Consider the following 27,991-nt stretch of genomic DNA (forward strand, 5'->3'; position numbering starts at 1 on the left):
TTGTTGTGCTGCACAGAGATTGTGCTGTATTGCTCCTCTGTCAGCACTGGTCTATCATACTGCTAATCAAAGTCAAAACAAACTCTGTATGTGGCTAATTGATTTAAGACAGCTAACCACACTACGTTATATAAAGATAGCTAAATATGAAACACAGTTATGACAATATGAAACAGCATGCAAGTTCAATAGGAAAGTCACATAAACAAGCTACTCCCAGCTACACTTTACAATAACACTGCCAAACATGTACATGATTAAATACATACATTAGTTCCTTTAAAGAGTGCAAGATGAGCGGATTTGCGGCTATCTGTAGCTCCTGAATAAATCAGTGTGTCATTGACCCAAAGGTAAGAGGAATCTGGCTACTTGAATTACAGAAAGACAGTGCTGTACATGACCTTTGACCTGTCTGAGACACCTGACTTGCGGGGAACCTGTTCTTTGCAAGAGCCGTGCTTCAGGCCATGTTTTGTGTTACATGACCTTTATATTTTGCCTTGGAAAAAAGAAAAAACGATTTTCAAACAGATGCCCATAATAGTTCATTCATTAAAACATTGCAATGCCGTTTATATGAGTGAATATCATGGTATGGTACTTTAGCCTATGTAGGTATTTATAGTCCACAAACCCACAAATGGAACTATTTCTGCGCTTTAACATGTATTTCTACATTTGCAGCCAAATTGGGTTAATGCATATTTATATGTGTTACATGTTCAGAATCACATTGTATACGTTTAAAAATTGCTGCTTACATATTTAAATGAGACGTATTGAGAAAGTTAAATATACTCTTCCCAGTACTTAGAGCCGATGTGGAACACTGCAGCTGTCACACTCTGGCTCTATATACCGCAAGCTCATCGACAGAGACGGCTCTTTAATTAGGCATGTTTAGGCAGTCGCCTAAGGCCTCGCGCTCATGGGGACCTCCTTACATCCTGAATTTAGCATCACTTTAATATTGCTTTAATATTGCTGACATCACTGGTTGACAGAAGCTGGGTTAGACGTTGGCCAAAGCATCCCACTCAGCTCCTTGCAACCAGTGATGTCACTGGTTGCCAGGAGTTGGACAGGACACAGGCCAGAGTGTCCAAGGTTGCTAAGAACTAGGTGGGGAGATGTGTATGGCCCTTACCCATCTCCTTGCCCGGCTCTTAGAAACCTAGGGCACTCTGGCCAGGAAGGGGGCAGCAGGCAAACAAACATTGTGTGCCACTCTGCCTGCCGCCTCCTCACATGACCCAAAGAGATGCCGCCTGAGGGATTATAAGGCAGCCCTTCATAATAGTTTGCTAATATGTGTGAGTGGAGGCCAGATGTGTCAGAGCTTGATTCATCCATAAGGCCAAGACAGCCCTGGATTCATCCATAAAGGCAAGACTGGCATAAGGAATTGCTGCAACTGTATACCTGAAGCATTTTTTTAATGACAGTCTCTTTAAACCACACAAAACATTTGTTTATAGTTATACAGTAGATTATTATAATCTGTATTTGATGGAAATGAGCTATCAGCATTTAGGTCAGGTGTTTGAGAACCAGTGTTGACCTACCTTCCTCTCTCTCTGTATATGTATATATATATATATATATATATATATATATAACGAGTTTCACCTGTATATTTATAGTATATACATGTTTATATTTTATTAAATAAAATTTCTGCTCTTGTAAAAATAGTTGAATGTGACATTTCTTGTGTATTGTGGAGAATTCTTTCGCAATCATACATCCTTGTCCACAAATAGGGTTCTTGGGCTAATGCAACAAACCCAGTAAGTGCTTTTTGCCTGTGGCTACGTTGTCAGATATCACAGCAGTGCAGACCTCTGGAGCGCTATGTACCACTTGTGTTCCCTGGGATGTGTATTTATATATAAAGGTTGTTGGATTTTAGTGCAGCTTTATATAGAATGTAAAAAGTCAATTAACCAGAAAGGCAATATGTGATACAGTGCTCTGATTTCTAGGTTTTACTGGGCTGCCTTCTTCATGAAAATACAACACTGCTTGCACAACGTATAGCCTTGCACGTATTGATATTAACTAAAATATTTCTGTACCAAATCGGATATGAATACACAGATACTCTATTAAATGTGATATATAGTCTGCTTACATCCGATTCCCCACAGATCTAACATGGGTCCAGTAAGTTCTTTTTACGAACACTGGATGGGCTGGAAGTCTGTAAGGTACTTACCAGAAAGCCACCCTGGGTTATTGCGCGTGCCCTGCAGAGTGCTCCTGTCCTTAGGCTTAAGGGCAAATATGCTCTTAATAATGGGTGCACGCGTATTGGATTTCATGCACGCAAACGTCAGCTCGCTACGCGTGCTGTTAATCACGCACGTTCAGTGACGTCTGACCCACTATAAAGTCAGTGCGAGTCCTGAATTCATTGCTGACTGGTCTCAGCTGTATCCTGTCTCCTGTCTCCTGACCCTGCTGCTTGGCTTCCTTGTGTTCGATCCTGGCTTGTGACCCCGACTACTCTGTGTTTCTCGATTTAGCACCATATCCTTGCAAGTGTTTCGTTGTGAATGACCCCGGCCTGTGACCTCGACTACGTTCCTGATTCACCTGTGGCATCCACTGGGCTTTCCCACTTGGACGCTGTGCTGTGTCTCTTCAAGTCCGCTCCAGCCCATTACTCCACGTTGCTGCCCAGCCTGTGGCCCAGTCTCTGCCATTACTGTACTCAAATTCAGAAGCCGTAGGTCAACGCACTCAAATTCAGAAGCCGTGTTTACCAACGCAGCGGCACTCGTGCGTCCCTGAGTCCTCACTCCTCCTGTTATCATCTCCAGGGGAGTTGAACTAGTGGTACAAGGGTAGCCCTCTGGTCAGTTCAGTCTCCACCCAGGTACGTGATAAAGTCACAATGGTAACATGCGCTTCGAAGTGCTCCGATCAGCAGGAGATCCATGCATGGGCCTGACAGGTGCCCGTGTAAAAGGGGCCTTAGTGGGCAAAGCAATTAAAGCAAAACCATAGTCACGTAAATAAAAAAATATATATTGCCTTCCCTTATCCAGCCCCCGCCCCCCGCTAATACTTACCTTAATCTGTGGTTCTGTGATCTTCTGGCCTGTTCTGGTTGTGGCGACTGGTCATCTGAGGCTGCTCTGCATTCTTGTTGACCCTGCACTCTTCTATGTCATCACACCTGGGCACTCCTAAGAACAAGCTTCCACATACCTACACTAAATCCAAGTCAACGACAGGACCCAGCAATGACGTAGGGGGTCGGAATGAAGGAGCGTATGGTGGGGATCACAGGCATTTGACACTCCTAGAAGTTTTTCATGTCGAAATGACTGATGGATGCTGGAACAGAGGGTAGGTAGGACTCACAGGTCCTCAGAGAGGTGAGTATAATGGCTCTTCTCTTTAAGAGACCTGACCATTTCATTTCTATAGCGATCTGACAGGGTCTCTAATTATGTTTAACCTCCCTGGCGGTCTGATTATGTCAGTATTTTTTTTTTCTTTTCCATTTGTTTTTGTTCTATTTTTCACTTTTAAATTTCCTGCTGGTATTCCCCCCCCCCGCGAAGCCGGAGCTCGCAGGCAAGGAACCCGGAAGACGGATGCCGGCATAGGCCGGAGGACACAGCGGGGCTCGTAGGAACAAGGTAAGTGACGCTACAGTGTAATCCAGAGTGTGGCTTGGGGTTACCGCTTTTGGTACTGAAAATTAACCCCGAGCCACACTCGGGATTACCGCCAGGAAGGTTAAAGGAATAAAACAACTGCCCGAAGATGACATTTTATATCTGCCTGTTACATTCCATAAAATCTGTAACTGCCAGACCTGATTGAAACAGTTTTTTTGGGTGAAAATGACCATAAATGAGCCGTCCGTGTGACTTCTTAATATAGAGCCTCTACAGGTTGTGCCCTGAGAATAGTTCAATCTCTGTTTCTTGGTTTTCATCTGCTCTGGGTGTTCCCTCAAAGCTGGTCAATACAATTATGTTGTGCAGCCGAGCAGTAAACTGTGAGTTTGATTCGCCCAACAACCCCAAACACAATGTTTTCCAGTTGGCAAGCAAAGCATGACTCATAGGTCTTGTTTTATGACAGCCATATGTTAAACCTAGCTCTATCTCTTTTACGCAAAGTTTTCTAATCAGGATCTATCATAAAACAGGATTCACCATAAATTTAATATGATTACCACCCCTGCCCATTGAAAACATACAATAACTTACCATAAACACACAGTTAACCTTAATACTTCCACATAACTATTTAACACTTTGTAAATATGACTGCTTTAAAAAAAAAAAAGGAGTATTCATAAGGTAAGGCAAAATCTGTGTTCTAACATGCAAATTCTTAGAATTTTGTATTCTTCTTGACAGTCATGTGCACAGCTGCTGGAACTTCAAACTTATATCTAGCGACAGCGTGCTGACATGCTGTAGAGATGAGCCTGGGTTTGGTGACAAACCAATTCGCCTGAGTTTAACCAAGCCCTCTCAAAACTGTAACTGACACTCAGGGGTGTTTCTAGCCTTTGTACTGAAAAGTTATTATTATTATATTTATTTTTATATTGCTGACAATTTGCACAGCGCTTTTACATAGTTGCACATTCACTTCAGTCCCTGCCCTAAAGGAGCTTACAATCTAATGTCCCTATCTCACATACAGGGCCAATTTAGACAGGGGCCAATTAACCTACCAGCATGTCTTTTGGAGTGTGAGAGGAAACTGGAGTACCCAGAGGAAACCCACACATCTTTTTTGCAGATGGTGGGATTCGAACCAGGGACCCCCAGTGCTGCAAGGCAGAAGCACTAACCACTACGCCACTGTGCTGCCCGTTAAGTTAAAAAAGGATGTAAACAGTGACAGTCCCAGCAGTGTGCGATACAACACATACTTCTGGAGCTGCCACAATGCACTAACCTGCCCGCTAAAATGCAGCAGCTGCGGTTAGTGTGAAGGGGTCCTGAAGCAGGAAGAGCTGAGACCATAGCGCTTCCTGCTTCAGTAATCATAGAGCAGATCGGGGAATTAACTTTCCTCGGTTTGCTCCCATTCTCCATCCTTAGTGCATCTGCCCCCCAGAGGAGTGGGAGAACCTTAACACCACATCTATCAGCTGTAATGCCCCATGAACATGTTGTTGAGTGAACCGGTTTGAAATAAACCTCAGGTGAACCCGTTATAAAGAGACCCCTGTATTTTTGCACACCCATCTCTACTATATCTTCCTGGTAGATATCACGGGTTGTATAGAGAAGCACAAAAAGAATTCAATTACATTGAGGGATAAACACTGTTCTTTCTTGTGTGGATGAGTCCCCATACAGGAAGACGGATATACTGTACATTTTTGCACATGCACCTGGTGCTTTATTATCCTTACATAGTTACATAGTTACATAGTATTTGAGGTTGAATAAAGACATTAGTCCATCAAGTCCAACCTATTAGGATCTCATTCTAGGAGTAGCCGTACCCCTGTATATTACGGTCCCTTAAGAAATCGTCCAAAAGTTTCTTGAACAATTCCACATTATACTGCTGGTTATTTTTTTTTCTGCAGAGTTGAGCAAAGGATGAGCAACAGGGCATGCAGAAATAGAGATTGAGGACACAGGGTTCTGAATCTCTTTTTCTATTTCAAAAGGGAAATATCAGGGGTTTAGACCCCTGATATTTCCCCAAAGCCCTTAAAAGTAAAGTAAAAAATAAAAATAAATAAATAAAAAAAAATAAAAAAAATTAAAGTTTATAAAAATAAATAAAAACTAAATATTACATTTTTTAAAAAAAAAGTTAGAATAAAAAACATTTTCGGTTTCGCCCTGAAATTTTTTTTCATTTCGTTTTTGAAATGTTAATTTCGGTGCACCTCTAATGCTAATGAAAACTGGTTGATAACAGGATGTCCAGCTATCAAAAAATAACAGACAGCTTGTAAAAATATAAGTGTCATAGTACCTCCAGGTCTGCCTGTAGTGCTCATGGTGTTCGCAGAATCCCTGCCAGAACTTCTAATGGCACTCGCATGATGTTACCAGTACCTCTAATGGCCAGGGCTTGAAAAGCCAATCGTTCTCTCGCCTGTGACGAGAGGATGGTGGAGCCCGACGAGCAGCTTCCTGGCTGGCCGTTGTAATTTCACGGCCGGCCGGGAGCTTTACATTCAAGCGATCGGACATCTATAGACGCCTGATCGCTTGTATAGGAGCAGCTGTCACTGCCGTTGCACTACCGGCACGGCTCTGTGACAGGAGATCAAAGGGAGTTCAGTACACGGTCTCCCTTTGATCTACTCTCCAGTCCCGGGATGCAGGAAATGATGTATATTACGTCACTTCCTGCTTTCAGTGTCACTTTCCAGCTACAGAAGCTGATGAAGCCGATCTCTGCTTCATCAGCTTCTCTGGGGGTCCCTAGGTGACATTAGGGGTCTTGGAGACCCCTGATGTCTCCATAAAGAGGACCTGTCATGTAAATTGGCTATCAGATAGGGGGCATCTTAGCCCACCCATGTGATAGCAATAAAGTTGTGTAAAAAAAAAAGTAATACAAAAATTAAAGAATCATGAAAAAAAATAAAGAAGCATTACATTTTTTTTAAAAAGTCCTCTGCCCACACATGCAGATATGCGTCGGGTGCACCTACGTGCAAAAACAACGATTGCGCCTATTATGCCGCATGTTACATATAACCGCGAATGTCGGAGTGAGAGCAATAATTTTAGGGCCATTAATTACTGATAACACTAAACTGATGAGCGGTAAAAGCGTTTTAAGCGTCGCCTATGGACGATTTTCAGTGTGGTCGTTTTTGCGGGCGCACGCAATTTTAAGGCTTGACATGTTTGGTGTCTATTTACCCGATGTGACCCTGTCTTATATTTTACCAAAAATATGGGTAAGAATAGATGTTTTATAACAAAGTAGGGAAAACATTTTTTTTATTTTATATTTTTGTTACTTTTTTCATTATATAGTAAAAAAAATACCCCCCCAGTGGTGATTTTATATACCACCAAAACAAAGCTCTATCTGTCCCCAAATTTTTTTTACAGAAATTGCAAGGATATAGTCCGGTCATGCTGACTAGTGACATTTTTGACTCACTGGTGAGACACCCTAACGTTTTTCAAGCCCTGGCTATAGCACATTTTGAATTGCTTGTTTCATTGCTGACCCATATCAATTTGATTACTCTTGTTGCCTGCCTACCACTATCCAACTGAACCTGACAATTTTGCTGCCTTGCACATTGCTCACCTCTGCAAAATGTTCTATTCCCCCATCAATACTAAACAGTGATAATAGAGGAATGCCCCCTGCTAGGCTATTGACCGAACACACCAGGTCACCAGGACCTGTCTGAAATTTGGCCAGTGTATGGTCAGCTTAAGCATATCTAAGATTGAAGCCCATATTAATAAAGAAAAAGATTTTTCTGCAAATCAATTACAACAAGCGCTCATATTAACACTGCAAGTGGCAGTTTCGAGAATCTGAATCTGACTGGTGGTAGACGTTGCTAGAGACAGTTCTACCCACAGATAAGTAATACAGCTGTGTATTCAGAAATACATCTAGATTTTAAGTGTAATGAATATAAGCTTGGCATCTGTGTCTTGCAATCCCCTGTACAGCAGGCTGGTGGAGGGAGAAGCAGTACAAAGTGCTAATCAGTTATGCCACATTGAAGGAGCATGCTGATAGGAGGAGAGAGCAGAATGAAAGAGAGATGAGCTCATCAGTCTGCTATTTCTCTTTTACTGTCCATTCACAGACTTAAGGTGGGGAGGAAATCTGTTCTCCTCCCCACCTTAAGTGGTGGGTAGGAGAATCAGGTCTCCTGCCCTGCTAGAGAGAGCTGTGCTTTACGGCAGAGCTATATACATGTCCGGAATAAATGGGCAGAAATACAAATCCTTTGCCAGGGAAAACAGCTCTCATATATGTATTTCATGTATGTATTTAGCGGTCTGCCTGCAATTCAGTGCTAAGTGTTAATCTGATGATGGTTTAAATACGTGCTTGGTGGTCATCTTGCAAACAGCAGGAAGTTCGCTGCAGTTCGTACAGCACTGTACAGTGTAATGTCAGCCAGCCACAGCAATGTTCCTCTCACTTGCATCTAAAGTGTTAATATCATTGCTGAAATGTTAACATGCACCTACAGCCTTTTTAGAGAAATAAACACATTAGTATGTGTCTCTGTTTTTCGAAAACCACACACACTATACATATATATACACAGTATCTCACAGAAGTAAGTACACCCCTCACATTTTTGTAAATATTTTATTATATCATGTCATGTGACGACACTGAAGAAATGACACTTTGCTACAATGTAAAGTAGTAAGTGTACAGCTTGTATACCCATTTTTTCCATAGCAAACATTTTTTTAAAAGCAGATAATTGTGAAATAAACCAAAATAACCCCCTAAACAAATACTGTAATTGTTGCTGTGAATGATATTAAGCAGAATGTTTCAATAAATACTCATTTCTGATGGTGGTTCCAGCATCCACACTGTTGAACCTCTATTGCTGATGGGTGAGAGATGATCAGCTAGTTTACACATACAACTTTTTCCTGCTAAAAAAGCATAAGAATGACTGCTTGACTAGTCAGTCTATTCTCATGCAGGAAGAATTTAAACAGACAATATGGGCTTTGTCAATGTGAAGGTATACTGTCATATGTAGCATTCTCCAAGATGTGGAACTTTTAAATATAATGATGAGCTGTGAAGGGAGGTTGGATAAATCTACAGCTAAAGTAGAAATCACGTTTATTTCGTGCTATGCATAATGTGTATATATATATATTACATTTGCTGCTCACATAGCAATACAATAGTTTTGTTTTGGAAAGAGAATGCGCTGCAGCTGCATTTGAACAAATTGACACCTAGAGACCCTCTGCTCCTTCTAACCACATACAACTTCGAAGCCGTAACCCCTCTGCTACTGTGTGAAACCACATAGAAATGTAAGAGAAAAGGTGAACAAAATCTTGGCCTGCCTATTTTACCCTCTCATGTTGGGTTGGGTATGCTTCACATTCTAGAAAGCTTTACCTTTGAAAATGAACAAGGATTGTGAGAAAATATATATAACCATTATACAAGTGAAAGTGTGTCAGGATAAAGGGAGAACTTCATACAGGCATTGATGTAAACGTGTAATCATACGTTTCCAATTGGAAGGCTGAGCAGTGGGATCATTAACCTTATAAATATTATTCATTTCCTGTCTTCTTTCCAAAAAGTGCAACTGAAACAAAAACGTGTATTTTTGCATAGTGGGGAGTGGGATTAGAACACACACAGGCATTGATGTAAAGTGTAATCCCACATCTCCAGCAGATGGAAAATTGGAAGGCTGTGCAGTAACGTTGCCTACCCCAGCTGTAGAAAGTCACTTAAGTATGAGCTCTGAGTCTGCAGCTGCTGCTGGCATCACATCTAAGATGGCGGCGCCTAGAAGAAATCTCAGGACATATGGATGTGTACACAGTGGAGGCTTTTACAGGTAAATAACATGCATAAAATGTTTAATGCAAATATGTTTTAATGGGAAGGTTGTTGTTGAAATTAATAGTCTGGCAACAGGGTCTCTTTAAAAGGGTGCATCATTGTTTTTCTTTCAGACGTTACTACCTGCAAGATGTGAATAGAAAAAAACCTGCACACTGTGTATTAGTTATGTGTTTATGAGGCAGCCTTGTTAGTCTTCAAGAATGCCATAAGGAACACAGGTTTAGCTTGCTGCAGTCCCATACTACTTAGGTTGAGGCATTTCTATAACAAAACTTACTAAAAGAAATCATGTTGTCTTGATTAGAGCTGTTTGAAGAGTACAAGAGAAAAACTGTATATCAGTATATACTTTGATCACTTCATGCATAAAGAGCAATTCCACTTTTGTTAAGAAAAAAAAAAATCCCCTCCGAGTTAGCAAACTGTGTTGTAGATTCCTACCTTGTTCTGCTCTGTAGAAAAGCTGTTTTGTTTTAGCATGTCCTTTCCACTGGACTAGCAAGATACTGAAGCTTGGCCCAGTGGGAGACTCCTCCATCCACACAGTTTAGCGTACATAAAGGAATGTGTTGCACTTTTTCCATCTGACCATAGAAAGTCTGCAGACAATCCATAGGTGTATGGCCAGCTTCAGAGTATTGTGAGCCCAGCCTGTGTGATATGTCCCTGGCGGTGTGTCAGCAACAGGCTGGAAAAGGGCAGAATAATGTAACTGTCATTGTACCTGAAGAGGACTGGTGGTGCTGGATGAAGGTGGAGGCTGTGGATCACTCTGGAGCCGGTAGGCAAATCTGACCATTAAATCTTTAATTTGCAATTAATTTTTGTGCATCTTGTCCATATAGTCTTCCAGACAGAGAGATTTTCAAACATATTCTCCCATGCGTTGTGCACTTGAACTCAATAATTCTGAGGCGTGTCCACATATTTCAGCCATATTGTGTAGGGGAGGTAAAGGGAATCATTTTGCCACCATGAATATCTTTGGGTTCCAATTAATGGCAGCTCTGAGCTATTGCTTCTCCATTTTGAACCCACTTTCTTGGGCGTACAAAACTTTAGGTAACTAAGAACCTGACAACTGGTCTTTGTATCTACTAAAAACTGTAATGTATTATGCCCTAACAAAATTGTGACTTCATGTCTACCACTTCATGGTCTGGCTACAACACATGGGACAACCCTTGTCAATAAACAGCAGGGTGTTATTCTACAGCAGCCATGGAGAAAGACTGTCTACCAGAGGAACAAAGGAGTGTAATTGATGGTAGGAGCTAAGCAGGCACTGGGTGTTATCATGTTCATAGCAATATGATAAATATATTATACATACAGATAGTTCTCAAATAAAAATGTACACTGTGTATGGTGAGCATTGTGCAATGTATCTATTTTATGGTCCCAGAAAAACATTATCGGGGTCTTGTACCGTAAAAGACAAGCGAGCGCCTTACTCTCTTTGTTTACTTTTTATGAAATGTATGGGTGACTTTCAAGTGATCACATGTAATGATTGTGATAGACTCGCATATAGTCGATTAACATTAATTTGTCATTATCCCAACCCACACAAATGCTGAAATAGGCTGGGCGGATGCCTATAAAAAATTTCCCCAATTAAGAATTAAGTTTTATACATTTGTATTTCTGTTAGATGACTTTTCTTAACAGTAAATGAGGTAAGAATACATCAGATTACTACAACTTTCCCCTTGTAACTATTAACCTTAGGTATAAAGCTGGTCATACACTACACGAATTTCAGCCGGTTCATCAGGAACACACATTGATCAGCTGGTTGAAGGAGCCTGTTATAAAATTTTCAAGCAAACAGAACCCGCAGCCAATGAGCTGCCGGCTCTGTTCAGGTATTCTGACAGCGGCTGGTGGTCTGATGTCATAATACGAAGCAAACAGCAGGAGACTCCTCAATCAACGCTTGTAAGTGTTGATGGAGGAATCTGTGATATTTCCTTTGTTCAGCCCGCGGGTTAAAGGAAGAAAATGTTAGGGCATGGCTAGCTTAACACAGAACCTGATAGCCAGGGATGAACTCCCTTCTAGCTTTCCCCAATTGGGTACATTTTCATTAGACAATAAAATGCTTTACATCCATAAAATTAAACACATCACAAATGGTAACTTTTTTCCTACTTTTTAATAATATCACAAAATTAAAAAAAATATTCGTGCTCAGAAAAAAAATTACACCGAAGATGAAGATAATGTATTGCTGTCAAATGTCTTTTTCAGAAACTCAAGGTCTTCATTTTGAAAGTGCAGCCCCTCTAATAGTCTGGAAATAAACTCTGTGTACACTGGATTTTTCTGTGAGTCCTTGTACAGAGGCATTGTGGGAAGTAACCTGAAAGAGAGACCAAAAATACATAAGAAAAGTTCTTTGTTGCTGCAAGTGACAAATCACCTTCATGGCCTTCTGCAAAAAAAAATTTGAGCCCCCTGGATGCATGCCAGTATTTCTATATACTTGTGTAGAGGGGAAAAAAAAAGCTAAAGTATGGTTTGTTTGTCAGTTAGATCACTAAGAACAAACAAATAATTAAAGTGACACTAAACTCAGGAGCTATATCTTAAAAATCCATTCAAGTACCTTACCTATTAAGAAAAATGCATCTTTTTTGTGCATAGTTTAGATGTAGATCCTCAAATATATTTCAGAATTGGTGTTGGCACTGTCCTTCCTTCTGGAGGGTGGCTACTTCTGTTCCCCATGGTTCCAGTGTGTTGTAAAGTAGCCACCATTCCAAGCTCGCTTCTGTGATGGACTACAATATCATGTTTAGTTTAATAATTTGTATTGAGATTGTAGTCCATCACAGGAGTGAGCTTGGAGTGGTCTGACCTGTAAGTGACCAATCCTCTGCATGACATAGCAAAGCAGGATTGAATCTCGTGCTTCATATGTCAGTTACTAGGGTTGATTTACTAAAGAAATACTAGGGCGTTCACCTAGCACTTTGCAAAGTGAAAAGAGAAAAGCTATGTTCACATCCCATTTTTGTTAATTTCCTTTGCACGCATGAACATTCAAGATTTACAGAGCTTCACCTAAAGTAAACATTCACTTTACTGTGTGGACAGCTTCTTCTGTAAAAAACAAACACAACTGACTTCTAGTAATCTGAAAGTGACACTAAACTCAGGAGTTAAATTATAAAAATGCATTAAAGAACCCGAACTATTAACAGAAATGTAGTTTATTTGTGTATCCTCAAATCATCTCTAAGTTCATGTCGACACTGTCCTTCCTTCTGGAGGGTGGCTACTATTGTTCCCCATGGTCCCACACACACATGGTGTGTATTGTAAAGTAGTCACCGCTCCACACTCGCTCCCACGATGGACTACAATCTCAATACAAATTAGTAAACTAAATAAGAGACTATAGTCAATCACGGGAGCGAGCTTGGAGCAGTGACATCTTTACAACATTCAGGTGCACACCTAGGCGACACCCCACCACGCGGCAATCGTGCACAATTCCGTGCGGATTGTCGCGCGGTCAGGAGTCGCCCAGGTGTGCACCGCTCGCGCTGTGGGTGCCATTATTTTTCAGAGGCACTCCAGTCGTGCCGGGCGATCGCGCAGTTTCCCGCCGCGATTCCGCCCGTGCTTCCGAACACGATTGCTGCTAAAACAGGTACTTGTACCTTTTTTTCCTGCGATACAGGACGCATGCCTGTTTTAGCTGCCATCATGTTTGGAAGCAGGGGCAGAATCGCTCCAGTTGGCTGTTGTGAGCAACTGTGTATATACTGTATCTAAAATGTTTCTTTTTGAGAGAAAGTCCACAACGCTGTGTGACCTCTGACTGGAGCAACTCATAGCTTACTGGGGGAGGACAGGGCGTTTAATCAAGTCTGCTGCTTTGTCCTGCATGGCCAGGAAAAAACAAGCTTCAGGCATAAACCTCAACAAAGGCCAGACTATGGACATTCAAATATTGACATATTCTTAGAAGTAAATGACCTGTAAACAAGATCTCACCAACCTCTGTAGCTGCAGGCACAGCTAAGAAGTTCATCCTGTATAACCACAGCAGAAGCACAGCTCATCACCATTTGTTTACTCTGGGAGCAGGAATTCAGCAGCAAACCATCTTTCTAATATAAATACATGGCAGGTGCTGTTCACCAATACACTACAATCCTGTAACCAAGCTTCAGAGTCTCTGTTGTCAGCTTTGTGAATGAATTACTCCACAGTGCCAGCAACTACATATGTGTGTGATGGCTTATTTTAAAGCTCATTTACTGCTTATTAAAAATATGCATGCACCCTAATGTCCTGAACCTGGCCACAGTTAAGTAATCCTGTAAAAACAAAATTCTGATTAAACAGTGCATTGCTGAGGCTTTGCAGTAAGCAGTCCAAGGTGCCTGCACCATTGCCTCCTCTGAGAGTCACTTATTCAGTAGTTTGTTACAAGATTAGTTAAGATAAAAAAACATAAAACAATGTAAAATCTCATCAGTGGCACAGCAAATCTGACCTCACTCTGTTTCTAGACAAGGATTTAACTTCTATGAATCTCCCAGCAAGAGCTACAATGATTATTTCATCAACTTCACCTGCAGCCGCTGGGCACATGAAATATGGATAGGAAGAACTCAAGGGATACAGCCAATCAATAACCACAGAGAAGAATCACAATCCTGCACTTATTCCAGAGCAAGGTTACTTTAATGGTCTCTTAGACAAAATCACCACAATGAGAAGGATGTCTTAATTTATCTTCATTTTATAAATAAAACTTGCATGTAAAATTATAGATAGCTTTTAGTCATGCTCAGCCTTTTGTTAAATGTAATCCAAAGCAACCGAAGTTAAAGAGAAGCGGTTATTTTACCCGTTTTTATAAAGATGCATTCATGATATTAATCACTTGAGTACTAATCTGTATATACCCCTAAAAAAATTATATAAAATTCATGTATTTATTTATTACAGGTATTTATATAGCGCCGACAATTTACGCAGCAATTTACATAGTTGCACATTCCCATCAGTCCCTACCCTCAAGGAGCTTACAATCTAAAGTCCCTATCTCACATGCATACATAGAGGGCCAACTTAGAGACGAGCCAATTAACCTACCAGCATGTCTTTGGAGTGTGGGAGGAACCGAAGGAAACACACGCAAGCACAGGGAGAACATGCAAACTCCTTGCAGATAGTGACCTGGCTGGGATTCAAACCGGGGACCCCCCATTTGAATTCATTTGGGTAGAGTATTGCATGCTCGAGTAATAGTCTGTCAAACTATCGCAGCACTGAAAAAGGCCTAGTTAAGGTGCCCATACACCTTACAATTATCTGCCAATTTTCGGCTGCGATGCCAGTTGATGGGAAGTCCACAACCGCAATTACTGTCTTTCAAGCAGGCTAGAAATTTTTTGTCTAGTTGGACGAAAATTGACGGATTAGTGACGTTGTTGTACAACAGAAATCTCAAGATGAAAACTGCACATGCTCAAACAGAAATGTGGTTGTTCAATCGACGAAAAACGGCCAGTTAGTGGTGCTGATGGACGATAATTGCGAACTACATTGGTCTGTGCATGATGGGCTGATGGAACGAAAAAATTGAACGAGGGTGCGATGTCGAGACAAAAAAAGTTATACAATGGTTGCAAGGTGTATTTTTCAGTTTTCAGTGCTGTGATAGTTTGACGGACTATTATTTGCTTATGCAATACTGTACCCAAATGATTTTTATATAATTTTTTTAGTCAGATGGAGGTTTCTTTTGTGCTTTTCAATAACCAATGTTTTTTTTTTTTAATTTTTACTATATAAAAGGAAAAATAGACCAAAGATTTTGAAACAAAACCTAAAGTTCTGAAGCCTATAATATTACTGGAAGCACACAGAGCCCAGTGTGTCTTCTTCTTTGGAAGATGGCTTGAGGTAAAATAAAACAACCTTTCCAAAGAGCTCCGAAAAGGTATATTAACAAACATTCAATTTTCTTCAATATATTTAGGAGGAGCTAATATTGCTTAAAAGTGCCTTTTTTTCCTTTAAAGTTCTTTTAGTTCTTTGAAATATAAAAGCTTCCTATGGGTATAAGATGTAGACATCTAAAGGTGCACTTAGGTAAATTTCAAATGTCTTTAACCCCTTCGTGACTGACGACGTACAGTGTACGTCGCCAGCATCGGGGCTGTTTAAACAGACTCCCGGCGACTTTTGCCGCCGGGACTCTGTTTAAACTTGTAGAGCCGACTGTCGGCTTTACAACAGAAGCGATCCTGGCGACTTACCTGTCGCCAGATCGCTTCTGCGAAAATTTTCAACTACCACCATTTTATTCTATAGGGTCTTGGCATTCAGAAAATATATAATGTTGGGGGGTTTTACGTCATTTTCAGGCCTAAAATGTGGAATATAACATGGGTGCAAAAATTGAAAAAAGGGCCTCAGTCATGAAGGGGTTAAAAGCACTAGAAGAGCCCCGAAACTCAAGGCATTCTAATATACAAATGCTACCATTTGCTGAATATGTCTAGAGCTGGCCTGCCTCCTTACTATTAAGCCCATTACTGTGATGGGTGGTCTCACTGGCTATTAGAGAGGTGGGGGTGAGGGAAGGCTAGACTAGAGTTTAGTATCTCTAAGAAATAATGTAATTTACATATTACAGTGCCCTGGGTTTCAGGAAGACATTTGAAGTTATGTGCAGCTTCCATTAGATACACGTATTCTGATAGCAACTTTTGAACATTTAAGAACAGACAGATACATTCTAAATAATAATCTCAAATGGTTCAGGAGATTCATCATTCTAAAAGGAGAGTGATAGTTGTGAGTTCTTGCTTAAAACTCTGCAATTAAATTAGTTGAAGAAGATGCTAAGCACTATTTGCCTACAACAGGGGTGCCCACAATTTTTGTGTTAAAATCTACTTTTCAAATGACGAGCTACATAAGATCTACCAATGAAAAAAAATACCTCCCTCGCTCTCTCTCTCTCCTGGCTGTCTCTCTCTCCCATGGCTGTCTTTCCCCGTTCTCTCTCCTGGCTCACCTTGCTGTATTTTGCAATAGGCTGTGTAAACTAATATTCTTTGATGTAATACATAGCACTTCAACCACCAGAAAGGTGTCAGGGAGCTTGGCTCAGCAGACTCAGGCTAATAGGTAAATCATGTGTGCACAGCAAAATAAATATACCAAAATGGAATAAAGGGGCCGCCATTCACACCCTTTGAGATCTACCAGCATCAGCTTTGAGAGCTACTGGTAGATCACGATCTACATAATGGGCACCCCTGGCCTACAACATATAACAGAAGAATTGTAGAACATGATTTAAGGGGTCCCCCATAATTCCAACTGTCATACACCCAACAATTAAAAAAAGGCCTGTGTGTGACCACTAATGTCATAGACAAGTGTACATCAGGACATGCAAAAGCTCAGTTCCCAATGACAAAATTGTGCTTCATGTTTCTGTCATGATGGTGCAATGGTGGGTGGTGGGCACACATAAAACAGTCATCACTGACATCCAAACATATTATTTAAAAAAATAAACAGAGTGGAATCCTAGACACTTAGAGCTTATTTATTAGATATGTTTATTACATATTAGAAAATCCTTCTGCTTTCCAAACTAAGACAGATTGTATTATATTAAATATAGCTTATGAACTGTAGTAAAGGTTGTTTAGACCAGAGTTGTTCTTAATGAAACCTGATCTGATGAAACATGTAATGTTTCAGCAGATTGCATTAAACATTCAGAAAGGGCACTCAATGCTTTCGTTGGGGACACTGTTTCCTATTACATAACTACTACTGTTACACTTATCACAACAGAATCGAAGTATCAATCATATACATATGTGCACAAGCAAGGAAAAGTCAAAGAAAAAGGAGAACACTTTGCATGGCAGGGAGATATAGGTAATGTCAATGAATGTTACCGTTGGATGGGAATTGTGCTCACCGAGCATTTCAGCTATAAGAAAGGGATCAGGAAGAGTACAGAGGAAGTGCTGAGAGGGTAAGATCACAGTGTGGTTATGTCTGTACACTGGGAGACAAGGATATCAGCACAAAAAAGTGTGGAGCACACATAAGCAGTGTCACATCACAACACACCATTACTGATCATACAAGAGATTGCAAACCCTTCTGGCACCACCAAGCAAGACTCTCAAGCCTTGATCTCTGCAACAACCACAAGAAAACAAAATTGCTAATCTCTGGAAAACGGAAGGAAAAACAGCTAAAAGAATTCTGTTACATAGATTTCTCAATAAACGGACAATCATTTAGCAAAAAAAATGTTACTGTTTACTGAAAACCCTTCTATGATACAATGAAATATCAATGAAATACAGTGGATACTAAAACAAGCAAGGCCATAGATCCCATAAGGCCCATAGATCTTCAAGTGTGGTCAGATGTCCATAAAGGACCAGACCACTCACAGACACCAGGATCAGGTAGTAGGCCTGTGAACACAATCATTTGGTTTGACGGAATGTTCCTGATCATATCATTTGAGAGGGGAAGAGGTGAGCAGTTCTGGATGCTGCTGCCAGTGCCATTATTCCTGGAGTTACTACTAGTTAGAAAGGGGTTTCTAACATGCCTTATCAAATATCACTAGTGAAAATTGATGCTCAGTGACATCAGACCTAAAATTGTCATCAGATCTATCTGAAAATAATCAGATCAGGATACTGGCATTTCATCAATAGGTAACCTAATTGTGATAACTGTTACAGCATGTGACTGGGAAATCTGCAGAGCTCAAACTGCATAATAATTGGCTTAAATGTCTTGCTAGAACTTGCATTCTCCCCATAGTTTGGTCTCTGCTAGAAACCTATATAAAATCTAGATGTCTGCTGGATACCGGTGCACTGTATAATTAAATATGTTGCCTCAGTTACTCAACTGCTAACATGATATGTAAGCACCCACGGGTGTTTGCATGCTCCATTAGACATTTTAAAGAGCGCATTAGAATCCCTGACAACCAGAGTGCTCAATAAGGCAAATATAAATAAATATATAATATGAATAAAGACAATGTTGTGGCATGCCCCTTCCCACCCCGCATTAAAAACAAAAAAAGCTGATAGGTAGGGTTTTGTGACAGAAGTGACTATGTCACTGTTTTTCTCTTCTGACATAACTGCTTCTTCTTGCATGTTAGCATTTGTGTACACTGAGCCATACACTCCCATGCGCATGCTTAAGAGTTACATCAGTCTGGCCAATCAAGAGGCGGAAGATGTCCAACCCAGAAGAAGATGGAAGGGATGGCCTGCAATTATGTGGTAATATGTGTGCATCCAGTCAGATGCAAATACTTGCATCTGACTGTATACAGGCGCTGTTTGACCAACAATTTTCCACTGGGCTCCTTCAAATTTTCAATCTAAGAATACCAGGTATGTGCTGGCAGACAGGGCAACCCTCAGAGTGACTTTCAACCGGTTCATCAAGAACAGGCTGAAATTTGCTTAATGTATAGGCAGCTTTGGACTTTTTAATCCAAGGACCCAAATGAGAAAAAAACTTCTGCCATACTGGGACACAAGATGAGAATGACCAAAATGTCAGCAAAGCAATACAGAGACAACCGATAACAGTGGCCGTATAACACTACCAATTCTGTTAGCTTCAGTAAAATCCCCTGCTGCATACACGCTCTAATGACCTATACATGTCAGGTCTGCGCTGTCAATCATAATAATTATTTCACAGGTTTTGAGAAGAGTGGTATTGTTGTGGGTAGGAATATTTATAAATGTTTTCTTCCCAGAGAAATGAACACTCTGTGATACATTACCTTCATTGTTTATAGGCTATGGCTTAGATTTATGGTATATTGTGGTTGTCATCACATCCACAACTCAAATTTAAGGGCTCGTTCACACTAACTGTACGGTAAAATACAGCACTTTACCATTTGGCTAGTGTCTGCTATGTGGCAGCAGTGAGCAGTGGTGCCTTGCATTGTTACAATGTAAGGCAGTTTACCTTTTTTTTCTTCTTACATTTATTTATAGTGTACAAAGTGCACATTCCATTTATGTTTCCGCATGGCAGCATTTTACATTGCGCTGCGGTGACCTTAGGTGGCATCCAGTGAGCTGCAGAAAAAAGTGGCATGTCTGCATTTTAGCCCAGCTCACCACACCACCATTGTTTTCTACGTACCCTAGAGGTGACTGGTGTTGGCCCAGTGCGAAAAATATCAGTCACCGCGCATAGTATGGATGGGCCCTAAGAAACACTGCCATAGTATATCCAAAACAAAACAAAAAAGGACAGACTTTGATTATTCAGTGCCAGCATGCAAACATGACAACTCTTTGAACTAAATATGTGCAAATGTGTGCTTCTCAAGTTGAACAGGAATTTTGGTCCACATCAGCACAGCTCGCACATCAGAGAAGAACTGTAGCATATGGCAGATGCAGGATTGCCTCAGTGTAGGAAGTTAAACTGCTTTGTCGTGAAAAACATGGCAGTTAGTTGCACATCTGTTCCGGATGACTAAATTCATATTTTCACAGTTAACACCTCCAGGTTACAAAAAGATTTTCAGAGTTACAGACAGTGCAAATCCCATAAGCCTTATATTGTTTAAACGTAAAGTTCGCCATCTGTGATTTACAATGATTTCTGTCTAAGAAACTGTTGTATTCACAATCGCAGGTGATCAAACAGCTGCAGTGAACTTTAGAGTTGTCCCAAATTTAGTTTGAAGAGAATCTAAATGTGACCATGTGCAGGAAGAGGTCATTCGTTTCAAAGTGGTCTGGGTATTGAACGATCATTTTAAAATACTCACAGCAGCTACTCACTTCACACCTGTATCCTGCAGTATCAAGAATATCCCTGAATCACAATACATAATAACTGTGCGCTGACAGAAATGTAATGTACATGATATGCCCAGCTTTATTGCTCCTACACTGTTCCAAACATGAGGAATTCTGACTAGATAATAGCGAGGTGAGGAATCTTTCAAATGCATGTACACTGGTATTAGCAGGCCATATACTGTATATTAAGCAGTCATTAGTCTTTATTCCTGCCACAGTGTTATTACTGAACAGCCTTTTTTGGAACACATCAGCACATCAATAACACATGGAAAAGAATTGTTATTTAATCTGACTGTTTCAGCTAAGTCCAATGAGATTTCAAAATTACAGTTACATGGCTAAAATAAAGCCCATTATGCCTGTGTTAGAGCTTTGTGAATTAAGCCTTTAAACTTTAATATATGTATCATATGCTTAAATGTGTTTTTACATTGCCCACAAACAATGCTGCTTCTTTTTTTCTACTGTTCAAAAAAATAAAATAAAAAAATCAGACGTAACCTCCCTCTTCCCCAGGAATTCACCTGTCGACATCCCTACAGAGCTCTGAGGTCACCCTAGGACATCATGATCCTGACCAAGACATATGCTTTTATTCACTATAATGTATTACCATGATTTGTAGTTACATTGGCAAGAATCGGCATCAACGTATTGGCCCAATAAAGTATTGACTGAATAGCTCAGATGTTTTATTGTTGGGGTTGACCAGGTTAAGGGTAACTAATTAATGCATTTGTAGGTAACAATGGTGCAAATCAGCACCAAAGTACTGGCCTGACAAAGTACTGACTTAGTAGTTCAGATGTTTTTGGGATTGACCACGTAAAGGGACGGTTAGGTCTGGGGTTTATAGTCAATGTCAGGGTACTACAGAATGAGACGATGCTTGGGCCTGGCAACAGATTGGAGAAGTAATGAACACTTCACTGTGGGAGGTGGGGGCTGGCAGTACTTTTCCATAAAAAGTATGAATTTCCAAGTGTCTTATTGGAAGGCTACCGCAGGAGTGATAAGGGACCAGAGGGTGTCCGATATTCATCTGTAGTTACTTTTGCCTTGATAACAATGTGAGAGGTTTACTATACATGGAACAGTTTTCTACAGAGATGTGAATGCACCAAATGCTTTGTTTTGTTCACCATAAATGTATCTCCACTGTAATAACTTTCTTCACCATAAATATACTGTAATAACAGTTTCTAAATTGCTGCATACCATTCTTTGCTGAACATCTGTTTTCAAATCAAGGGAACAAAAAATGTAATTCCATATATTTTGAAACCGTGAAGTTACTCAGATTTCTGATGGCATTAGGTTGTCGGAAAGTAATAAGCCACCCAAAGATCCTATTCTTCTATATGACATTCTCACCAACATTATCGTTTCCATGGATGCTTATGTTAAAGGAGAACTATGGGGTCAGTGCTTTTCCCCATAGTTCTCCTAAGAGTCACGGGAGGACATAAACTAGCGTCCTCCCGTGACCCTAAAGCTCAGTATATCGCGAGCTACAGCTTGCTGTATACTGAGACCGCTGCAGCCGGGGGGGGGAGGTTAATCCCTGCAGGGAGCCGTGGGTGGCAGTCACGGCTCTCTGCAGGGAGATGATCGAGACGTGAGCGAGCGACTGTATGCGTTCGCTCACTTCCTGATCTATTGAGCCGACCTGTGGCAGCTTCTTTGTCACACGTCGGCTTGAACTATGAGGTTGAGTGAAAATCACTCACCTCATAGTTCTCCTTTAACTGCAGACATTTCTGGAACCATCTTCTGTCTTCATGGAACAAGATACTGGTCAAAAATATTTTAACCCAGTCTATAGCATTTACCACCTCTCCGACTACCATTTGGTTGCAAGTCCTAAAACTCAGACACCATGTACCATGTATGAGTACCTAAATAAATATGGCATGAGAAAAATGACCTGCATGCAAGATAAAACCGGAAATCTGAATGGCCGCTCACAGTTACAGTTTCACTGTAACTGAAATCAAGGTATTCCACTAAGTGGTTGCAAATCTCTACTACCGATACTTGCATTTAGATGGTTGATTGATTAAACAATTGATTTTCTAATATCCAGAATGAAAAAAGAGGAAAAATTTAGGAGCAATAATAAACATTCTACACAGAAATATGTATGCAGAACAGTTCCCCACCCACACTCCACATCCTGATTGTGGAGAAAAGTCATGCTACCCGCGCCATCCACAGTGCTTTGATCGATACCTCAGTAACCTATGATCAGGCCTCAGCACGGACACCTGAGGGGCATTATTATGGCTATGCAAATAGTGACCACCAGAAAATCTTTGTTTGCATATCAGCATCAGGAGGGCTTTGCACAGTTATGCCCTGTCCTGTCCTGACAAGCTAGGCTAGCCTGTCAGATTACAACATTTACATTTCAAAAACAAACCTTGCCTAATCAAGACATTTTAATAGTATAATGGTCTTTTGTGCATTCAGCTCTGTAAAGAAGGTGAAATATGTATAACTAATCACTGTGTTATGCTTCTGGTGTAGATAGACTGGTCCTGCCCAATCTATCCTGCGATTAACCTCTGCAGTGCTAACTGATAACCCAGCTCTCATTTTGCAATGTCCCTGGTATCTTGGTCATGTAGAGTCTGATAGCAGCAATCTCTCTCCTCCCTTGCCCTTTGATAGCTGCATGTCCAAGTCTCACAAAACATCAGATTCCACGCAGGAGCAGCACAATGATGAAACAATCTCTGGATATTCTGACCGAGGCTACTCAACTTTGGCAAATACAGAATACAGTTTACACCTAAGGATTGCATCCTTATTTGTGGATTAAAACAATGATCCTGGTGCCTAGTTATATAAAGTTTAAACATGTAATTTACAGATGATGTTGGTTATGATAATAATAAAAAAAAAAGTGTTTTGCCCATGTAGGAAAAAGCAACAAGTTCACTTTAATGCCATCTTGGAACCAGGATCAAAGACATTAAGCCTTTGTAAAATCCAAATCGAGGCACTGAACTTACACAGGGCTGATAACTCAATTCCCACCTCCATCTGACAGCACTGAGTGGCCAACAGACCTGCACCGTTACTATCAGGTGCGATGAAATCTGGAATCATGGCATTTGAAATTAATACAGCTTTTGTTTCTATCCAGTTACTCACTGCATTATCAAAATACTACAGGGGCATAACAACTTAACCTCTGGAGAGCAGCCTTTCCATTACATCATATCAATATTTAATACAAGGATAAACCCTATCATGTAGGTATTGATATGTGTTCGCTAACAAGTTAAGAGCAGAATAGCTGTGTTTGGACTAAAGTAGGGCTGGTAATGATTAAAATTTTCGTGTCCAATTAATCAAAAATTTTTTTTGATCGATTAATTTCTATTAATTATAACGCACATACAGATCCAACTACATTGGCCTATACACATACAGCACAGCAATGATCTAATAAAATGAACTAGGATCACACTAATCCAGCACGTTATTAATCTCACGTGCCCCACTCAATATGGCCGCCGCTTGAGTGGGGCAACTCAGAATAATAACGTGCTGGATTAGTGTGATCCTAGTTCATTTTATTACTTCATTGCTGTGCTGTATGTGTATAGGCCAGTGGTGGCGAACCTTGGCACTCCAGCTGTGCCAAAACTACAAATCCCAAGATGCATCTGCCTCTGGGAGTTATGTCTGTGGCTGTCAGAGCCTTGCAATGCTTCATGGGACTTGTAGTTCCAAAACAGCTGGAGTGCCAAGGTTCGCCATCACTGGTATAGGCCAATGCCTTGGCTGGCGCTCGTGCAGAAAGTTTCTTGGGCAAACTCACCGGCCCAAGTGGCTCCGTCGGCTAACGAAGGGGGGAGGAGTGCGGTGATGTCACTAGAATGTGTTTATAAAATATCAGTGTGGCTGTTTGGACTAGTGCCAAACCATTCAGTATTGACCATAGCACAGTTGTGTTAACGATAGTGTCACTGGTAACACTATTGACTCCAGAGATACTGTGTACTGTGACGGTGGCTCCTTTCCTTGTAGGGCAGCCAGCAGAATACAACATGCATCACTCTTAAATCTAGCAGGACATACTGACATTTAGGTAACCAAAAGAAAAGAATGTTCTCAATTATTATTTCTACGGCAAACATAGTCCCACTTTGCTAAACTATAAAACACGAAAAAAAAAACCATATGTGCTAACATTTTAAGTCAAATAAAAAGAATTATGGTTGGAAGATCTCAAATCTGGAGTCAATGACAAATGAAACTAGCCAGCTGGTTGTTTTGCCTACCAGTATCAAAGACATAAATACATTATCAGTATAGAATACAGAATTCCTTAAACATTTAGTAGACAAGCTCAATGCATCAATGTGTTGCATTGTGCCCTAGGCATATAAGCAAATTCACCCTATGCATGTATTATCCTATTTTGCTTAAATTCTTCTCTCCTGAAAGCTTCTTTTTCTTAACCAAAACTTAAGGAAAGTCACCTGCACATGGAAAACTAATAGTTAGCAGCTACAAATACCGTAGCTGATGATTTTTAATTTAAAAAAAAGCATGCTAACCAGTCCATGAAGTTCCTGGCACACGATTATTTGCAGGGTCTTTTATCTTCTGTGCCTCCACTACGCCTTTGGCAGCTAGTGGTCACTGCCCTGATGCCTCACAGTTGCACCTTCCCAACCCCCCCACTGCGCATGTGTGCCACAGGACTGCAGATGATCCTACTGGGATGTGTGATGTGATCCCAGGAGGCAGAGGAAAGAAAGGGGGATCGGGTGAGGGACAAAGGTAAGTTATTTTCACCTGGTTCAGAAAAAAAATGTAAATGTAAAACAGGGAGAAGTGAGGATTAAAATGTAGCATGCAGTACGACATTGAAATTTAAGGAGGTCTGACTATAAACAGATACATGACAGATGCATCATTCAGTAAGAAAATCTGCAGCTTGCAAGAATCATCACCAGCTACAAGAATCTATGTTGTGATCAACCTCTACAATACCCAATAGCTGAAGCATTTGCTTTGCTTATCTGTGAACTAGTATGGACTAGAAAGCAATTCTCATCCACGTCTGCAGCAACTATGGGGGATCCCCCAACCCAAAGGAGCTCTAATGTTATGCCTGATTCTATTAGTTAAATATTAAAGTGGGAACCCAGGCAAAACCTTTCTTCTAGTTTTTGTTAGGGAAAGGCTCACAAGCCACCAGGTTTTCATTGCCATCCCTGTCAGCACTGAGGAAATTTCCTCTTGCTTCCGGTCTTGGAGAAATAACAGGGAGTAAGAGGACATTTCCATAAGTGATAGTTGTCACCAGAACAAGTATACCATTTACTCCTGTTCTAGTGACAGGAAATGTGGGTACATTTCCCCCAATAAGGAGCCAGCAATAAAACGTGCCTTTCTTAACCCTTCCCTAATCTACCATAACCTAAAAAAAAAGTTCTACTTTAAGCTTCCAATTCCTGGACTTCATATTGAGACTCTCTAGGACAGGTGTAGGCAAACTCTTGCCCCTCCAGCTGTTATGCAAATAGGGTCTTTAAATGCCTAATGGGATTTCTGACAGCCACTGGCATGACTCTCAGAAGCAGATGGAATTTACTGTTTCACAACCAGAGTTTGCCTACCCCTCACAACCAGAGTTTTGCCTCACAACCAGAGGGCCAGAGTTTGCCTACCCCTGCTCTCGGACAATAGAAATCAGCACATATAGTGAGCATGTAGTATTGAATAAATATGACGCATCGGCACATGTATAAAGTCACCACACAACCTGCTGTACTGACCTATACCTGATCTGGACATTTGGCAGGGATGCCAGACATCTGATGGGCTTTAAGTTTGACCTTGTGGGCTTTGTAAAACAAACCTTGCATCAACAAGACATTTTAGTGGTATATTCAAATGGTATCATCTCTTTTGCCCTTTCTGCTCTGTAAAGAAAGTCAAACGTGTAAAAACCAATCACTGTGTTGTGTTTCTGGTGTAGACAGTATGGTCCTGCCCAGTGTATCCTGTGGTTCACTTCAGCAATGCTGTCCTGCGCATATGTGTATGTGAATGACTGGATTCGCTGAAGTACCTTATCTCAGTAACTGTGATCTCAGTCTGTTCCCCGAAAGAGTGATTGCATCTATCTACATAACTGTACAGGAAAGAAAGCTGATTATTTACCATCTGTTAAAAAAATAGGTAAAAACCCCTTTTCTTTACGGAGTTGCAGTAACATTAGTTCATCAGAGGTTTATTACTAAAGCTTCAAAGTGTTGAAATGTAGGCCACTTATCAAATAAAAGAAAAAAATATATCCTCAGCTGAATGATGAACATTTCTGTTCACCAAGCAGCTTCTCTACTGCTCACTGCACGCCAGTGTTATCATGAATGGCATTATAGATTATTTGCACCTGCCTACCGATGGCTTCCATTTGTATTTTCCAGTAAAAGACAACAGCTGCCAGGCACAAAGATAATCTGTGTATTTAAAATAAACTATACCAACCTCTATCTAAACACCAGCTTACAAAGGTCTGATCATGAGATAGCAAACTGTTGCGGACTGAATATACATGTAATGAATCAAACAAACTTAATCAGATTTAAGCCCAGCGCACTAACACTGTTCACAACTGTCAGTGTGGTGCTCTCAGGGTTCTATACTGATCTGTGTGGCCATGGCACCCCTAAATTATGCTCTGTCTAGCCTGTATAAAAAGGGAAGAGTAAAGGAGATTTACAAATCTATGTGTAAGGAAAATTAGGTATCTGTAGGCCTCATTGACTTAAAGTGCTTTATATATTTATATATATATAGTGTGGCGCAACTAGAAATCACAGGGCCCCATAGCAAAATTTTGTATGGGGCCCTGTGATTTCTAGTTACGCCCCTTGTAGAGCCCACCTGAGATCCCGCACTGCCCACCTGAGAGTGACCCTGCAGAGCCCACCATAGACTCTCTATGGTGGGGTCTCAGGTGGGCTGGTTAAACCCCTGCACACCTCTTACCTGTCAGCCCCGATCCGCTGTCAGCCTCCTCCACAGCAGGTCCCTGCTTTCACCGCCGCCGGGTCTGGCCTCTTCCTATTCCTTCACCGCCGCTCTGCCCCCGCCGCCTCCTCCTCCGCTGCAGCTGCCACTTACTCTGCAGCGGCTGTGAGGAGGAATGCGCCACTGCACAGATCACAGAGAGGTTTTCAGTGATCTAGACAGCGGCGGTCTCCTCCTCACAGTCGTCAGTGACAACCAGCAGCCTGCGATGCCATAGCAACCCAGACGGACGGCACAGCATCAGGAGGACCCCTTTGTTCCCTTTCCTGCCCGGGCTCCTTGTGCCCCGGGCCCCATAGAGGCTGCCTGGGTCGCTATGACGATATACACAAATACTGTACATACATACACACACACACACAAACACAAAATGTAAAAATTGTAACAATTAAATTGTATAATTTAAAATGGCATAAAAATGTCACAAACCAGACCTTTGCTGACTGCATACAATGCTCAGTAAAACCAGTTTCAAGTACGTTAGCACC

General features: G+C 41.0%; 1 protein-coding gene across 1 annotated transcript in view; it reads right to left on the reverse strand.

Moving 5' to 3' along the window:
* Positions 1 to 11,760: 11,760 nt before the first annotated feature.
* The window catches only part of RPAP2 (RNA polymerase II associated protein 2), a 68,443-nt gene continuing 52,212 nt past the window's right edge, over positions 11,761 to 27,991 (reverse strand). Inside the window, exon 12 of the mRNA XM_018565077.1 lies at positions 11,761 to 11,926. Within this exon, the coding sequence (XP_018420579.1) occupies positions 11,767 to 11,926 (160 nt within the window). The 3' untranslated portion in view covers positions 11,761 to 11,766. The remainder of the gene's footprint in view (positions 11,927 to 27,991) is intronic.

The sequence above is a fragment of the Nanorana parkeri genome, unplaced genomic scaffold, assembly GCF_000935625.1.
Source record: "Nanorana parkeri isolate BGI_ZX_2015 unplaced genomic scaffold, ASM93562v1 scaffold811, whole genome shotgun sequence".
Classification (NCBI taxonomy): Eukaryota; Metazoa; Chordata; class Amphibia; order Anura; family Dicroglossidae; genus Nanorana; species Nanorana parkeri.